General features: G+C 40.1%; 1 protein-coding gene across 2 annotated transcripts in view; it reads right to left on the reverse strand.

Moving 5' to 3' along the window:
* The window catches only part of NKAIN2 (sodium/potassium transporting ATPase interacting 2), a 526,214-nt gene that overhangs the window by 14,759 nt on the left and 492,295 nt on the right, over positions 1–19,160 (reverse strand). For both annotated transcript variants that reach the window (XM_085056048.1, XM_085056047.1), the window contains exon 5: positions 12,081–12,141. In XM_085056048.1, the coding sequence (XP_084912174.1) occupies positions 12,081–12,141 (61 nt within the window). The remainder of the gene's footprint in view (positions 1–12,080; positions 12,142–19,160) is intronic.

Consider the following 19,160-nt stretch of genomic DNA (forward strand, 5'->3'; position numbering starts at 1 on the left):
GCTGGTGCTCACCTTCCTCCTGTCATCATTCATCTCCTCTGATTGTGGTTGTCTCTCCATCATGCTCTTGGAGTCCAGTGAGAAGTAACCTCTGCATTTTATTTTTCTCCCCCTCCTGGTCTGGGTAATTGAGCTCACAAACACAAATTCTGCTCTTGTCATCTCTCTGAGGTGTCACAGATTACCTGGCTTGTGCTCACTCTACTCCTCCTATACAAATTTAAATCTCAGCTTCTCCCTGTGCTATTTACCCATGGATAATTAAACATCAGTTCCAGTTCTGCATGGATAAAACCAGAACCCTTAGCTGCTCCTCCCTAACCTTCTCTGCTCTCTCTCAGAATTAACTTGTGTCCTCAAGTCTGTCTATCACTTGAGGATATAAATTTGATGTCAACTTTGGTGTAGGCTGTGCAGGATTTAATTTCTGGCGATTATTTTTGCATTGTGAAGAAGAAGACTCTTCTACCTGTTGACACAGCTGTAACATTTACCCAGGGCTCCCAGTGTCAAACATGGCAATTGTTCCTTTTTTATTTTTGAACTCACCAAATGTGGAGTTAAGCTGCAGGATTTACCTTTTTGTCTAGGTTACTCTTCTCTGCATCCTTCTACTGATTTAACCTTCTATATTACATCAAGTATAAATGAAATTTTTTTACATCTAAAGCCTTTTGTAGAGACTCAACAACAATCTCTCCTCCTTCCAGGTCTAAAAGCTCAATTCTGCCCCCATGCCACCAGCTTGACCTCCATACTTGTCAAATTTCCAAACATTTGTCTCTTCTTCTGAGAATGTCTTTACAAACAATTCTCTCGTTCTTTTCTCTGAAACTCTTCTTTGCTCTGTTGACAATAATTAGGTTGCCCATGCCCTTACATTCCTGTCTATTTCAATTAATAATATTTGCTCACAATTTCTTTGTGCTCACTTCTGCCTGTATCCATCAGCTGCCTGTTGTCTAATATACAGATTGCAAGCTCCAAGAAACAGGGCTGGTGTTCACATTTATACAGTGCTTGGCATTATGGAAGCGCTGAAGTATATTAATGAATCTAAGGAACTAAAATATTATAAAAAAATTAGAATTACCCGTGACACAGATGATATCTTTTAAAAAAGGAGCTAATGGCAAGAGAAGCATATATGCATGTGCACATGGATGGTCCTTGCATGTGCATGTAATGACTGGACACACTTCCTGCATGGTATAGCAGAGAGATGGCACATGCTGTTCATATGCTACATGTGATCTGTGAGGTCTTAAATTCACTCTCTTCAGAGGCCAAAGACTTGGACCCCTGGATTCAGGCTTTAGAAATACTGCAATTAAGCTTCACTACCACAGCAAGGCACTTCACTGCAGGTGTAGCTGGGAGGAAGGAGAGATGGCAAGCAAACTACAGCTAATAACAGCCCTGAAAGCCCTGCTGGTGCAGAAGTGAGTATGTGAGGCAAGAGAGAGCTGTGCACAAATAGCGGTAGCTAAAAAGTGGCCAAACTGAGAAAAAAAAAATGGAGGGGAGTAAAATTAAGCTGGGTTTTAAAGACTTTGGAAATGACATACGGGGCAGAAATATAAAAGAACATATGGGGACACCTTTGCTCTTGCAGCTTTGCCAGTATCCTGCTACCCAGCTCTCTATTTGGTGAAGACATTTCCAAACAATTCACTGCTGCTGCCGTTTTATGCTGCGAGCATGGCCTGGTAGCTGTTCCACTATATAGCACACAGGAGGAGGTTTGCTTGAATGTGATCTCCATAAAGTTTGTTTACAGTGATAATCAAACATTATTGGTCTTTGTGCTGTGTACACAGTGATTTAGGCTCTCAAACCACAACAGAGCCAAACACCAGGGAAGCATGGGGAAGGAGACATCTGCCAGCACATGAGGCTGTGCCCTTCCTGCTGTCACAGGAGGATTCAGAAATGGCATAAGGACTTGGACACAAGGTCCAGTTCTTGTGGTGCAATGAGCAGCATTTCTGCCAAACAGCCAGTAATGAAGGGCCTGTGAGTGTTCTCAGCTCACCCATTTGCAAGGTGAATATAAAACCTCAGATTTTCAAACTGTAACCTCATGGCATTTCTGAGCTCTACAATGGCCACTGGAGCTGCAAAGGGAAGCCCTTACACAAATTTTGATGGAGTTTCTCAGCTCAGATTATGACCCACTGCCACTGTTTTCATGCTGTTTACTTGTATAATAATCAAAATTATTCCGTAATTTTCTGCTTCACAGGGCCTTGTCCTTCACTTCTCTTATGGTGTTTCTTGTTGTTATAAGGCAGCATCTTTTTCTGTCTCTGTTTCTGTTGATCCCCTGGCTGAGTCTTTGATCAGCCCTTCTGAGACAAGATATAGGAGTGGAAGGGTACTCAGGTTTGTGAAGTCTAATAAACACAACCTGGTGTTTCTGGCCTCACAGAAACACAGGCAGGGATTTCTGCCTATTGCTCCCTATAATTAGGACCAAACAGGCATGCAGATATGCATTCCAGGTGAATCCAGTTCCTGCTTGTACCTAGCAGAAAATACCAAGATGAATGGTGCTGTGGGTCCAGAAATTAGACAAGTCAAAATTTGTCTCAGATTCCCAGGTGGAGAAGGAGTCTGGTCGATAGCAGACCCTTGGGGAATGACATGAGGAAGACCATGCTCTGGGGCAAGGCCTCTGCAAGGCAGGGGTGGCTAGCAGTGGGAACCATGTTGAGATGGGAACAAGGATGGGAAGCAAGGTCCTGGCTGAGCAGAATGGAGCCAGGATGAAAGTAGCCGGGAAAAACCAAGCAAGGGCTGGGACACATGACCAAGTCTTCAGTAGCTGAAGAGGCAGAAACTGGGACCAGGGATAAGGCAGGCAGGAATAAGAGCCAGAGGCCAGGAGGAAATGGCTGGAGCATAGCTGCAGCAATGAGAAATACTGGACTGAAATGGTCAGCACTGCCTTTTATACCCGTCAAATACAGCAAGGCACCTGCCATTTGGTACACCTGGAAACAGGGCTGCTGCCTGACCTCTGCAAGGCTTTGCAAGGCTTGTCTCCAAGCCTGCAGTGGGGCTTGTCTGATGCTGAGTAAAGAAAGAATCTGTAAAAGACCTCCACTCAGCTAAGAGAACAAGAGAACGATAACAAGCTAAGAGAACAGTAATAGTCTGAATAATACATTATTTTTCTAAACTGCACAGACCTTAGCATTGCTGGATAATAGCCATCTGCTTTCAAATTTTCATCCCTAAGTGCTGAGCAAGAAAATATAGCCCTGCAATATAGTTTTGGACTGACAAATCATTCTAAGAATTAAATGTGTGGTAGACTGAATTATTGTAGAAGTTATCAAATGAATTGTTAGGAAAAATTGTTCTTAGCCAGATCACTGCTAGGGGCAAGCAATAAAGAGAAGAAAAAGAAAAAAAGGAGCAAAAAGAAAATGCCTGGGGTAGTGGCCTCCAAGTGTGACTGCCACACTAATAAATTAGAAAAAGAGTCATTAGTAGGTGCAACAAAGTGGAGAATTAAGGCCCAAATCTATGAAAGTTAACAATCCAATGCTAATGAAGACCTATCTAGATATTTGAAAGGAAAAGTAATAAGGAAAACTTTAGCAGGAGTCATGCTGATAAAAATAATTTAGTACAAAGCCATGTTCATGGCATGTAGGAAACTGCGAGGAGCTCACACTGACTGTCTCAGCAGGCAGGTCACTAAGGCTGTGGGCAGGTGTCCTTCTCAGGGCCACTGGAAATAATTAATCAGTCTGGTCCACCCACAGCAGCTCATCACCATTCCTCTCAAAGACTCAGCTATCCGTCAGCCTGAAGTGAGCTTGGATGGTCAGGACCTGCCGAGCTCCACCCAGTAATTTTGGCTAAAACTGTAAGAAGGCAGCCAGCTGCCCCAGAAGGGTGGGACACCAGGGTAGGGAAGGGGGTCAGCAGGCCCACATGGACACCAGCAGGCTGTTCCTCTGTGGGATCCAGGCTGCCTCTCCTTTCCCTCAGGGGTGACGGAGGACACGCTCCCCATTGGAGGGACTCCTTTCAAAGCCAGCAGGAAACGATGAAATGGAATCTTTCACCAGCACCAGAACAAATCATGCCTGATAGTATCTTTCATGCAATTTTCAGCTTGTGGAGAGTTTCAGATTTTGTCATTTTTTCCTCTGATTTTGATTATGAGCTTTGTCTATTTTTCAATGTCAATACATTTTCATGTCCAGGAAGACCACGCCCTATTCAGCTACAGTGACAACCTAAGCATCTCTTCAAATGATCTGTTGCTTTTGTTGTGAGAAACATCACTAGTTACTACCTCATTTTTGCTATTGGCTTGATGGGGCATTGTTTCATGGTATGAATGCCTTTGTGTTCCTCTCCTGAAACAATGATATGAAATAATTAATGACAAATAATATTTTCACAATGGTTTTTGGTATGAAATGTATCTTTCTTAAAAAAACCGCAGATGTTACTGGTTCATTCCCTTTTGACATGTGCACATCTTTTCCAACACTTTTGCAATGTCATTCTTGAAAAGATAAAAATTGTGCCGTGTATAGCTAAAAAAAATTGTGTAAGGTAAGTATATTTCCCTGGCTGTTACAATGCATTGATTTTATTAAGCAGTATTGCATTGTGATGAGCTGCTGGAATGGAAATGTTACTTCCTTCAAGCTTTACATTATGTTATTTAGACATTTTTAAACCTGGGGTTGACAATCCCCACAGGAGGTGATGATGGATGCAAGGGGAGTGGCAGGGAAGACAAGCAAGGGAGAAAAGAAATTATCATAGATGAAGCTAGCAATGCCACCATTTTCCCTTGTGTGATTTTATTTATATATTTGTCTCATACCACAACTCTGTCTCCTAGGGATTCCTTGAACATCAACTTCATTAGTTACGAAGGCAGCAATCCATAACCAATTTTCTTTTCATGTCAAGCTTGTTCATGTATAAACCCAGCCCTTTTGTTGGAAACATTTGCAATTAATCCAACAAACAAAGAAAATGCAAATCATACAGTCTACCCTAAGCAACCCTTCTGACTCAAGGCCCTGACCACCATCTATTATACACTAAAATGAATTGAAATTCCCACTTTGAGTCTAACCTAATTTTCTAGTGATAATAGGCATGGATTCCCAGAAGCATTCTATGCATCTAGATAGTAACATCCTAATTTCCCTTCCTGGTAAATGTTTTAAATAAGATTTTAGCACCAAAGGAAATTAACCTTTAAATTAATTGTAATTATAAAATGCCATCACTGATTTTGTCTTCAGACTAATTACTTGCTATTATTTAAACAAACTGCACCTCCTCAGAGCTTTTAAGTTTGTTTCTCTCTGCAGTGCTGTGCCAAATGATCACAGAGCAGTCTGTGTAATGTCTGCCAAACCCTGTGACACCTTGGACTGCTCAGGTCCATTTGCATCTCAAATGCAGCTGGTTTCACTTGTCATATCTTCCTGCCATAAATTTTCCCCTGTGCTTCAGCCTCACTCTCTGCAGCTCAGACATTTTCAGCCTGTGCCTTGGAAGCAGCAAGCACACCTTAAGGGATGAGGATTGCCTGTGCTGTGTGCCGAGGAGAATGAGCTGCTCAACACCAGCCTTCTGCTCTGTGAGGAGCTCCCTCCAAGACAGGACATGACTGGAAATAATAACACAGGAACCTGCTATTGATATGTGCAAAAGATTGATGTTGTACAGGCATCTCAGGGAATTTCCTAAACGTTCCTGGTGGCACCGTGTCTCTCCAAGGCAGCTCTCCTTAGGATGACAAACATGAAGTAGGGCCATGGGATTTCAAAGGCTTCTCTCCCTCCACACTTCTATCAGCATCCTGACAGCCAAAGGAGTCTCATTTTCCTCCCTCTGGTTTACTTATTTCATGTAGCAGTCACCACACTAAATGAAACAAGTAAATAGAAAAGGCTTCTAATTGAGCTGCAGGCTGTAAATTGAAGAGTGCAGCTGAGCAAAAACAAGCCAAAGTGTCAAATTTGTAACTTATTCATTGTATTCCCATTCACAATGACCTGTTCAACAGTTTGGAGAACAACTGTTTTAAAGACTGGCTTTTATTTGTTCCTATTATTATTTGATGCTGTGCTGGCTCTGCAGGCTGCCTAGGCTGTCCCTAGCAGTAACCAAAGAAGTTAGACCAGTGATTCATCCTGTTGTGAGAGAGGTTTCTACCACAGACAGGGCAGATTGCTCTTTGGAGTTACATCCCTGCCTCCACTGACTGTGGTGGAAATCTCAATTGTTAGTTTCAGTGCAGCCTTACTTACATGTGGCTGTAGGAGTGTGACACAGATGCCACCTGCGACAGCACGGGAAAAGGGGAAGATGGAATCACTGGTGTTTTCCAGAGGAAGACTCAGGACACACTACACAAAATGGTTGGTGCAAAACTAACAAAGCGTATAGCTGAGGTATCGGATATCCTTTTCTCAGGAGGCTGTTTTATGAAACCTTTCTTGGTTCAAACATAGTTGAATGCTTTCAGGAAGAAAAGACCGCTGTGGGAAGCTAAACACATCAAGACCTCTTGTGGCTAAGGAAGTCCATGAACAGCAAATTACTGTCAGAAGTTTCTGGGAACCACAAACTTGGGATGGGAAACAAAGAAGCAGAATTAATAGTTTAATGTTTGCTACTAGTTTCTCTTTTTCTTTGTTTTAGAGATTTTTTTAAAACGGGAATGGAAGCTGAGGTATAATTTCTCTGTAATGTCTCGCTAAGCAGATTGTGAAAAACATTTGGCACAGAAATAAAGTGATACCTGAGCATATTCTGCACTTCAATAGTGCCTTTCATCCCAGAAGCTCAAAGTTATGAAGCAACACGCCTGTGAGTTTGTCCCTGTCATTATTTCCCATTTTAATTATGGAAAACACAAGTATGGAGAGGTTAAATAACCTGCCCAAAGGTGGAAGGCTGCCTGTAACAGAGATAAAAAGAAAATGTTTTTCTATCTATCCCATATGCACGCCAAAATTTCACGTCTTACATAGAATGAATGTAATATTGTCTTTTAAAAGAAAATCTTTGTCATCACCTTTGTACTTCCCAGGTCAGGCTGAGGGTCCCAGAGCAGATTATTGTTTGGCACCAAGTTTATTGGGCCATAACTGCACATAATACTGTGTTGCTCACCAGAATATATTTCCTATCTAGTGTATCACTGTCTTCATGAACATTTTCAGTAATTCAAATGGGATCTTGAACTCAAATTTTTATTGGAGGGGGAGGAGTGAAAGAATTTTAAAGGGTTATAAAGAGCTGTACTTCTGTGCCAGACATCCCCAATAGCTGGGTTCCAGGGAATATGCAGCAAAAATCTGCTTGACACAGTTGGAATTTCTTTTGCTTTTCAGGTTAACTGGAAGCAATGCCAGGAGAAAAGAAGAAAGTGTATGTGCAAGTTGGATCCCTGCTAGCATTAGATGGTGCAAAGGCTGTGCCTTATGGTACACAGGGAACAGTCAGAAGGGCCATATCTGTTATCTGATTGCCTTGCCATTGTGTTATAGTAGGTAAATGCTGTTTCTGAACCCTCTCTGGGTCTGCAAGGGAGCCTTCTAGGTTAAGGTTTTACTGTGGGACACAGACTAAACTGGGAGATTTTCTCTTGGCTGGAGTTCATTCCCAGTCAAAGCTGTCCCTCTAATGACAATGCAGTCTTCTTATCCTCAACAGAAACTGCAAGGTGAGTGCAGAATTTCCATTTCTGTAGCACAGGCTTATCTTAATTGCTTAGAGACAAAAAGCTCTGGGAGGATGCTGCTTGATTGCTTACATTCCAGTGTTTTCCACAAAATGTCTATACAGTGAATAAAGTTTTCAAAAACACAGTGAATTTTCTTGTAGTAAGGCAGTAGCAGCTTATAGCAGGGAGCCAAATTGTTAGTGAGGAAATTAAAAGAACATTTTACATTAAAAGAACATTTCAGTGGTATTAAAAATAATGTTCAGCTTTTGAAAAATGCAGGCCTTATGATTTTGGAAGACAAACGAGGAGCTCCAATAAGTTCACAGCCATTGAATGCCTCCAAGTAATGGCCGTTGCTGGCATTTTCATGTTTTATTTTTTATTGTTGAAGCTAATAATGCTAATGAGGTAAGAATGGCAATGGCACTGGCATTCTAGTGGCAGTAGTGAAGAGGACAGTATGGAGTTGGCAACAGTGCTGCTGGGCACCCATTCTCCCTTGTCTTTCCCAGACGAAGACCTGAGGCACTCCAACCTTCAGAGTTCCTCCTTTCTATGCAGCCACAGGGAAAATGATGCAGAAGGAACCTTTGGCAGTGGCAAACCTCCAGTGAGAGGAGTAGCCATGGAAGAGCTGTTCTTGTCTGCCCCTTAGTCATGGGTTCCACAGCTTGACTCTGGTGCATCCTGTGTTAGAGCACTTCTGGGACTGTACCAGGAGGGAAAGCAACTTCCTCTTTAATCCTTGGTGCAGAATTAACCCAAAGCAGATTGTTCTCATGAAAGGTAGCACAGACTTGTGCTTTGATTTAGGGGGCCTGTGGCTGGATTTATTTGCTGTGTGAGTAATTAAAACCTCCAGACTTGCTGATTCAGTCCTAGTTATGACCATGATTTGATCACTGTATTGTTCCATTTCTAATCCTTTTGTGAGGCTAGAGCAGGTTAATCTTATTGAAATGTTTGCTTAATTCTACCCTAGCTCATTTGTTCTCTTAATAAAATCTGCATAAAGAATGGAGAAATAGTAATTCTTTCAGCTTGTTGCAATTACTCTGAGAGCAAAGCTAATTCAGCTGAAGCAGCTTAAGAACAACTCAACTGTGTTTCAGCCATTGAGGCTCTGTGCCAACAGAAGATGAGACACCTTCTATACTCCAGAGCAGTGTCAATATCTTCCTCTGGTTCAAATCTGGAATGTGACCATGTTTGGCTCTTGGATGTTGCATGGCTTTTTGTCTAGTCCTATGCCTTGCTACTCAATCCTGCCAGGTTCAGTGTTTCTGCCTCTTTTGCTCCTCCTTTGGACTGCTGTTGTTCCCATGGTCCATTAATGAAGCAGAAGAAATGGAATGGAGTGTTTGGGTTTTCACTGTGTCCATCGTGGGAAGCAAAAGGCTTTTGCTGCTGGTTCTGTCTCATCAGAAAGGACTTGTGGCTAAATGGCACTTTGGAATGACCCATTACATTTATCCTTATGGTTCTCTCTATTTGTCTGTAAGGCATCCCATTTTTACAGGCGTGAATGCTCCTGAAAGTCAGAAATCTAGATTTCTCCTGTGATGTCTGCGAATATGGAGGTGGGTAAGAAGGTGACAATGTCCTTCTGTTGTTCTTCACAGGCACCTTCGGTACTGGGAAAGCAGGGCAGTGTATTGTTGCTTTCTGGTGACTGTTTTCACCAGAGGATCTTTCCCAGCTGACACATAGCACACAGCGGGAGCACCAGCTGCCAAATTTCATGGAAGCACAAGCCCAGCCTCATTCCCTATCAGGTGTGGATGCTAGGCAGGGGTTGGGGTAGCACAGTAAAGCTTTTTTCTCCTATGCTACATGCTCAACAGCTTTTGAGGAGCGAGAACACTGCAAGTAGGAGAGGCACCTTCATCCCTCTATGTCCCAGAGTTTGCTCCATAGCAAGAGGCAGGAGTGAGGAACTGGAAAAGTGGAAGAAGAGACTACGGAAAGAGAAACACAACTATCTCAGATCAAAGACTCTATGGAGGAAGCTCTAGCAATGAATTTGGGACATATTCCACTTTTCCTGAAAGCTTTTCTCCTTGGCATTCACTTAGTCTGCATGAGATGACCCCATCCATGAATATATAGAGAAAGTCAATTTTAGGCATCTTCCTCTGGAGTACAAATATGAAATAACACCACATCCATAAGGGATACGCTTCCCAGAAGAGCATGGTAGATGGATGTGTTGCCAAAAAGGAAGGAAAAGATGAGAAAATGTAGCTAAGAAAATGAAAGAATTTTAAATTAAACCTGAGCATGGGCTCTTTGTACAGACTGCAGGTCCTGACTGTCACAGCAAACACTTGGTGTATGGCAGAGTGGATGTCTGAGCAGAAAGACAACTAGAATCATTCTTATTTGCTTCATCATGAGGCCTCTCAGTAGAAACTAAAGCTGCTTTTATTTTGTGATACCTTGAGTGGCCAAAACCAACTTGAGCATCATTACACTGTTGGCACAACTCAGCTGCAGAAGTTCCCTTTTTTCTTTTTTTGCCAGCCAAGCTTCCGAACCTCACCAGAGGGGAAGCTGCAGCACATGAGCTTGTGCTGGCTTCATTGCCCTGGGTGGGGATTCACCGTGGTACCTCAGAAAGGTGCTTGTAGATGGGTGAGACACCCTTTGACAGGATGAGGAGACATGGCAGGGCTGTATGAACAAACTAATAATGAAATCGAAATGACAAAATTCATGACAAAATAGTCAAGGTGATGGCAAGAAAATGTTCAAAGAATCATCACAATCTGTGGCTTCTGAACAACAGGGAGCTCCTGCTGCAGAGAGAAGAAAACAATACCATATTGGCTGTGGCACTTTGCTGCCAGGAATGCTGCTTTATGGACCATGGGAGAAATCTCTCAAACGTGCTCTGACTTCTGCACTTCATTGGTGAGCCAAGTCCCAAGTCCCTTCCTTGCTTTTTAATTATATCATGCATTAAAGCATTACAGAAGAGTGAAAAAAAGATCCAAGCCCTTAGAAGAGAGGGCAGAACAGTACTAAATGGGATTTCATTTTGGGGGACAAGGAATAACTCTCCTCCAGCCCTGTGGATAGTGAATGCACTTAACGGGAAAGCAGGAGAAAGTACATATGACTGGGTACTTCCCTAAACAGACAAGTCTATTTGTGACATACCCCTGCTCCACACAACTGTCCCAAACCCTTTGTACTTTTTATACCTTCCTCACCTCTGCAGAAACACAAAGACAACTGAAATGAGCACAGTCGAAACAACCTCCGAAGTGTGGTGGTTTGATTTCAGCATTAAATCTGCCCTTGATGGTTCACAGTGACACTGTATTGCCAATAGATTACAGGGTTGGAGCTATTTTCCACGCAGGAGAACACACAAAGGAACCCCTGCCAGCCCTAGCAGTGCTCTCAATCAAATAAAAACCCTTTAGCTTCCTGTTGCAGAGCTCTCTCTAGGATTCATGTATATTTTATCAAAGTTACATGCAGTTCTGATACTTGTTTTTAAAGTGCTTTGGTATGAATCCCAAGATGTACTGAAAAGCTGCAGTGGCTCTTTTTTAAAAAAAAAAATCAAGGTTAGAATAGAGAAAAAATGAAATGGCTTGACTTTATAGCATGCAATAAGAGCAAATTCTGCTCATTGGGCTTCTATTGATATAAATAAGCAGAAGAAACACAAACATCCATCTATTTGAAATCATTTCACTCCATGTAATTGTACCCTGGGAGCAGTGGGAACAAGAAGGAGCTCCACTGCTTCACCTCTTGTAAATGAAGGTCCTGCTATGATCTAAAGCTATTTTTTTTGCCAGAAGTGCTTTTACAAGCCAACATACATGCCAACACAAAAGAGTTATAACCTCAGCACTAACCAATTACTCTGAAGATAGTTAATAACAGTCTGGAGTAAGTGGGAAAAAACCAACAAACTCGAACTGGTGTTTACTAATTGGGATTTTTCCTTTTTTAGTTTCTTTTCTTTTTTTTCTTTTTCTTTTCTTTTCTTTTCTTTTCTTTTCTTTTCTTTTCTTTTCTTTTCTTTTCTTTTCTTTTCTTTCTTTTCTTTTTTTTTTTAAATTTATTTTATATCTTAAGCTAAGCTGTGAGATAAAGAATTGCAATGATCTATCCAGAAGAAATCCGTACATAATTTTTAACCAGTATTTAATGACTCTTATGTGTCTCAGACATTTCCAATTTTTAGGCCAAGAAGGAGGGACAGAAAACATGATCTGCCTACAGTATAATGAGGCATTTAGGTTGAAGTCAGCAAGAGCCAGCATAGTGGAGAGGCGATTTAGACAAAATAAAAAAGAATTAATTTTGTATGTAATAAAACTTTAGTACTTACAGCTGTCCTCTTCTTCAGTAATACACTTCACAACATAACAGGCATAGATGAAGCCTGCCAGCTGAAACAAAATATAATAGTGTTAGGTGTAAGATGGATACAACAGAGAAACAAGAGATGGCTTTAGAAAAGCAACTACAGAAACAGAAATAACAAAATTCAACAGCCTTTCTTTGTTGAGGTAAAGATAATTCTCCACAACAGTTTGGTAATTTTAATTAGAAATAGTCAGGGGAATTTTGTATCTTTCTTGAAAAACACATCCCTCAATAAAACTTCCAAAAATTGATCAAAATTTTTCCAATATCTAGTTGACTTCTTTTTAATTTTTGAAAAATAGAAAAGTGAATGGGTGTTTTGAGGAATGAGCTTTTAGCCACTGAACATGTATATATTTCTGTTGAAATCAGATTTTCTATCCAATAAACCCTGACCCTCTAGCAGAACTTTTTTATAAACAAGAACCTTGCCAACTATACCAAGGACAAATCCAGTGCACTTGTAAACCAGCTTTATAATGATATTTGGCCAGCTGAAATTAGGGCTGTGGACTAATGGAACTTGTTCCTATGTCTGCAATAGTCCCTAAGCCTCAAGACACATCACTTTGGATAGTCCTGGATGTATTTACATCAGCATCTCACACAGGAGCTGGCAAATTTGTATCTTGTTCCCTTCAATCCTCTCTGCAGAGCATGCCCAGAGTTGAATTGTAAACAGAAGCAATGGGATTTAAAGAAAACTAAAATCTCTATTCTTATTATTGAAGTACCTAAGTACCACCTGAAAAAAAAAAAAAAAAGGAATAAATGGCCAATATCACACATCAACAGGCCGAATATACTTGAGGCTGGTCCCTCCAACAAGTTCTGTTTTTGCTAAAAGTTATACCAGAAATAAAAGAACAAATACTGGAGCAGCAACATATGTCATTTGTTGCTTGCTTTAGACAACTTCCCTTACATATAGGTCTGGAGAGTTTTCTCTACTAAATCACAATAAACCATTTTTCATCTTTTAGATCATTGCTGAAGTTTGCAATGTAGGACATCAAAATAATTCCAGCTGTTTGATCTCTGTGTAGTGAGAAGTGAGTCGTGCTGCAAAATGTGTTATTCTGCAGAGGTCACCTCACAGAGATATTTTCATGAGCTGCAAACCCATCTGTACACTCTGGGAATTTGTTCTTTACACAGATAATAAAAATGCCCAGAGGCTTCAGCCAGGACCGAGCTCCTTGTGAATGATGCAAAACCCATAATCTCCAGCTGAGGGAGATGATGATCTTAACTTCATTTTGAGTAATCAGTGGGTTGGACAGAAGAAAAACTGAAATTTGAGAGACCATGTATTATGAATGCTGGTTAGTGAAAATGGATTTTTTTTCATTAATCCAAGGCACATGTACAATCACTGCAATACTGTGGGTTCTTAGAGCCCTTCATATTTATTACCCATATATAAATTAAATGCACACAAATCCATTCTATTTCCTATTATCTTCATACCTGAGGCAGTGACTTTGCCTAGTTTATTCCAGCTCTTACACAGATATTCCTGGAATTTCTCTCAGTTTTCTATGTAGCAAGCTACCCATACCCACAAATGCTATCTTCTAACATCTGTATGGGTAAGAGATGGCAAAAGAGGAAAAAAAAGGTCAGCCTCAAGGCTTTCCTGAAGAGATCAAGACTTGACTTGGAGATCACACCGAAGCCAGCATAGGTATCGTCTGATAACTGCTTAAATTCCTGTTGGGAACCCAGAAGCTGCATTACAACAGAACTAAACCATTAATTTTGTCATTTATTATAAATCTGCCTTATAGTGCTGCTGGGAAGATTTTACACCTGGGAAGGATGAAATATTCACTGCTGGACACAAAGAACACACTGTACCAAGAAGTGGCATTCAGCTAATATCAGCATTTCATCTCTCCTTTATTGGATCACTCTTCCCTTTCGTTTCTTGGCTTCAAGACAGAGAGCTAATTTGCTCCACTGACTTATGCCCTGCATAACCCCATTGACTTCAATGACATTACTTGAGGTTTAATTCAGCAACGAATTAGGCCCAGAAAGGTTGTTCATAAATGATTCCATTCTTGGATGTGAACCTTGGCTTAATAGTTTCTCTGTTCTCTTTTTACAGACCATCAGATCCAAGATAGCTGAATAGTTGCACTTCTGGTAGGCACCTATGGTAATCTTTTTCTTGCACTACCCTTCAATACTTTACTGCCTTCTAAACCATCACAAATTCATGTGTTATTAACTGAACTTATCTTACAAAACACAGCAAACAAACTGTATCACAAATGGTGTTTACAACAGATCTTTTAATTGTATTCGGTTACATCACTTAAATCTCTAGGGTACTCCTTTGATATATAAGCAGATCCTACAGCACTTCATCAGATGAACTTGTTGATTAAAAGAATGCCTTAAAGCTCAAATTGTTCTGATATAAGTACAAATGTCAGGGTTTTTTTTCTCATGAGATAATCAGAGTTAATAAAAGAAACATCCCCTTCTCCCACATTTATGCAACCCTTTTCTTGGTAAACATAAAAATTTTTTTATTTGAATCTCACATTACTTTTTTCATCTTTCTCCTTTTTTTTTTTTTTTAACCAAGCAATTTATCAGTTCTGATACAGTGACAGCCATTCAAGATTTATCTTCTAATTGTCTTCTAATTGCATCAGCAGTAGTGGGCACACACTGTGAGCTGATGCTCAGAACCAAAGGTGGCAGCTTTCACTTTGATGATGCTCAAGGACCTGAGCCCAGGGTGACTGCAGAGATCTCTGAGACAGAGATCAGGAAAATGTTCCCCCGCTGTAGACTAGGACTTCCCATAGGAAGAGAAGCTCATCTGTGCACATAGCAGAGATTTCTTGGGGGCTTTAGTCAACTGAAACTGTTACTGAATTCTCACATGGATGGAGGGGTGTCACAAAATTTACCACCTTTGCAATAGTGCAAGATGAACTACTTTAACCTTTTGTCTCTAAGAAAAGCACACCACAATGTACCCTTGTATTGCAAAAAAACCCCCAAAACCCCCAACAAATCCAAATAAAACACTGAATACACTCCTCACCCTGGAGAAGAATATGAGAGAAGAAACCAAACCAAAGCAAGTGATAGAAGTTAGTCACATTGCTTAATATATTCCTGGGAAGTCCTCAAACACAGCAGTGCTCAGTGCAGTATGAGGATTACACAGAGCAGAGTCTTCCTGATTCAGTATCTCCAAAAGATTTTTGTCTTACATGAAAAGGAAGGAAATGAGTCCTCAGAGATAAAGAAGAGGAGGGGTCTGACTGTCTCAGAAAATCAGCTTAAAGCTAGGAAAGTTAGCTTGAAAAATCTTGTTGTTTTGCATCCCTACCTATTTTTTTTAATTAACTGAGCTTTGTTTTTTATAAACCATGCAGTGATAAAAAGAAATAGGTACAATGAGCAGAAGATCATTTCTGGATCCCAGACCCATCAAGATTAGGTGTCTACATCTGTCCCATTCCCATTTTAATGCTGTAATATGGGCCTCTAGAGGAGAAAGAAAAATTAACAACATCCCTGCTCATTTATACATATAGTGATTAGTGAATGCATGTTTTTATGAACCTCATTTTCTGCAGCTTGAAAAAGTCTGTTCTTTACAACTTTCCCTGATATGTCCATATGAGAGTATAAATGAGTATTGCTCTTTCTAAAAGTGACACATTATCCATGCCTGCACCATCTCCCTGGGTGTACTTTGATGGCATCTGATGACCTTAATTTTATAAACAAAGATCTCAAACATTTAATATTCTTTTTTTTATCTATAAACATGCTGATAAAACTATATTTCCTTTTTCCAAGAAAAAAAAGACAGGAAAAGCCTAAAATAAATCACCAATAAAACAGCACTAGTGAAGCTTTGGTAATAAGATTGATTAAAAAATGAAGTTTTATTGTCTCATTATAGCCAGATAAGGGCAAACAAAAATGTAGATAGACTATTCCTCACCTAAGCCAACAATGTCCTGTTACACTGCTAAAGACTCCTGGCAGATTCTGAGTTTCTGTGAGTGTACTTCCAGACTTGCTCAAAATGTCAAGTGCTGTGATCAAACTTAATCAGACTCAGTATTGATCAAAATCCTGTCTTGTTATTTTTTCTCACTCCTTTTATGGAGATGAATGTTTTTATATGCTGCAAATAGCACCAAATTTAGGAAAAAGGCTATCATATAAAATACTATAGCTGCTGGTCAAGGCCTCCACACCTCCCTCTTTCAAAGCAATATCTATATAGATAATTACTACAAGTTATCTTTATTAAGCTGTGCACTTGAAACAAAAGAGTGACAGCAAGGAGGAAACAAAAACTAAAAGAAGAGAAGATCTGATTGCGATAAGGTGGTGAGGAGAAGGCTTGGGATGAGGATTAATGAGTTCAGGGTTATGGAAATAATACATAGTCTTGGCTTCATTGAATGAATATGTTTTATTCTATAACTATACTTGGTCTAGAGTAATGGACCTTAGACTTAAAAAACACAAACTCATTGTGTTTTCCTATGGAAAAATGTTCCAGTACCTTCAAAAGAGCTGAGGCTTGTGCATTTACTTTTCATTATTAAGTTTTTGCTGGTTTCTGTAAACACTCTGGTTTAAGACCTAAGCAAAATATGGGCTAGTTCAAGCAATAATACAGCAGAAATACATGGATGTAATTCTGGGAATGTTATATTGCAAAGCTGGGTTGTTACATGTACAGCCATGTGCAAATTAATTGTATTTCTCAAGCTTACAGTGGTCTGCACATATAAAAACTTTGTAATGTTGTGCATTTAAGGGACAATGTTTCTTTAAAATGGATTTTTGGAGTCTGGAGGTATATTGCTGTACATATATATACACACACACATTATGAGCAACTGAAGAACTGGAGAATTACTGTCTAGAAAGCTTCCAGTGTATTGATTCTCAGAAGAATCATGCTCATTATTTAGCAGGAAAGGTGAGGCAGAGACCTTTCTCTCAATATCTGTAGATTTAAGTCGGTGTCATGGGAGTTCTAAAGCTGCCCCCTGCAAAAACCCTTTCAAGCATGATTTCACTGCCTACAGCAGTGCTGCCTCAGTGAGTGAACATCATTGCTGGAGTTTAATATAAAACTCGAGCTGCATGGAAACTACTCTGTTGAGGTATGCTTTTATTTGTGCTTACATTTAACATTATGAGAGCCCTGTCATTCCTCCAAGTTTAACTATCTTTCATTATAAAAGGAGCAAATAGGAAAACTGTTGGTATAAGGACAGATTCCTGATAGGGAAGGCAGACTGTGTGGCCTTGCCGTCATTCTCCTACAGAATTAACTATCTATATGCTGTCTGGAAAGAATATTTCATTACTGTGACCAAGTAGATTTATTTTCTGCAATAAAATAATTACCTTAAAGAGACAATATCAAATTGACGTGTCCACAATAATATCTAGTGGGCAACTATGAAATTTAAAAGCAAACCAAAATGATAATTTCTTAGCCTGTGTAGTTGTCAAATTATTTTTCTTTCCTTTCTTGAGCTGAAAACTGTCCCAAAAGTTTTTGGTTTTTTTTTTCAGCAGACACAGTAAAACCATGAATCATAAGTACAGATGAGTCTAGGCACACTGGAAAAGAAAACTGTGATAAAAATTGCATTTATTTCAGCTAGTGCATCATCATATTTTTTATATCAGCTCTCCAGAAGGCACTTAGAATAAAATCTTTCTTTATTTCTCAGTAGACCCTTCAATTTTCTGGAGATTTCCTTTTTGTATAAGCATTTGAAGATCACCATGAAGACCTGCTAGAAAGGTTTTGTTTGAAATGCTGCTGGGCGCTTGAGAGAGCTTCTGTCTTGTTCAGGGTTCCCTGAGCTCTTCCCTGGCAAGCTTCTGTACTGATCAATTGAAGAGACTACAGGAGCGCTGAAAATCACAGCACTGTGTCTTGTCAGAAAAGAGCAGTGCAAACTTTTCACAACAGTAGAAAGCAAGAGATACTTACCTGTTTTGTAGCTGTATTACAGACATTTGGCTTGACCCAAATTTCCAGGAAGTTTAAACTTTAGCAAGAGTTTTCTGCAATTTTGACCTAAAACTTTCTACAAATCTTTGCTCTTCCTAGGTATTTCACTGTGAATTATGCTTTTGATAACCACACGATATGTGGCACTTTTCTATGATTTCATCTCACAGCTAAAGAGTAGCATGTCCTTTTTTCCTGCTTCAGACTTGAAAGGCAACCTAAAATACAGGTGCTACCATCTCGCATGAGGTAACTCCGGGGATCACTTACTGCTGACCTCTGTGTTAACTGAACTGTGGAGCATCTTGTAGATTCAGGCTCAGCACTGAACATCACTTTCCTGCTCCCACAGGAAATGCCCCAGGCAGGACTCTGCAGGATTCCCTCAGGAAGCTGAGGCAGGCCTGTCTCATTGGAGAGAGGGGAGGTGACAGTAGGCTGGTCCGTACAGATCCCCAGATCACAGCTCACAGCAAGGATGGGGCTGAGAAGCCAAGAACAAGTTCTCCACCAGCTGTATTCAGCAGGTACTGGGTGCAGCTTAAGTGTGCACTGCTCAGTGCAGGCTGAAGGCATTAGTGTGCCAAAAAAATGTTAAAAATGAGAAAATTTTTAATTTTCTCTTTTCTGCTTTCATAGGATTTTCTCTACTTTAAATTTTCTTACTTCATTAGGGTCAGAGCAGATATTTGATTACATATTTTCATTAATTCCACCCAATCCAAGTGCATAGGAAGTCCTGAAGATGGAAAAGTCTGTTGCTCTGTTTCCTCTCATGGTGTAGCTCTTGTAGCCCAACTTGTCGTTGTTAGAACAGAGCTCTGATTGCACAGGGATTAACAGTGTGTGTTGTGGTGCCTGCTATTCACATAAAAATTATTTAGCCATTAGAGCTCTGTAGATTGTGAAAAACAATCCCATTTATTTTTAAACAAGGAAAACTGCCTCTGTCCACTCTTTAAAGAAAAAAACAACAAAGAAGCTTAAATAAACAAAAAACTAAAGTGAAAG

Source organism: Lichenostomus cassidix, chromosome 3 (assembly GCF_008360975.1).
Source record: "Lichenostomus cassidix isolate B80296 chromosome 3, HeHo_3.0, whole genome shotgun sequence".
Classification (NCBI taxonomy): domain Eukaryota; kingdom Metazoa; phylum Chordata; class Aves; order Passeriformes; family Meliphagidae; genus Lichenostomus; species Lichenostomus cassidix.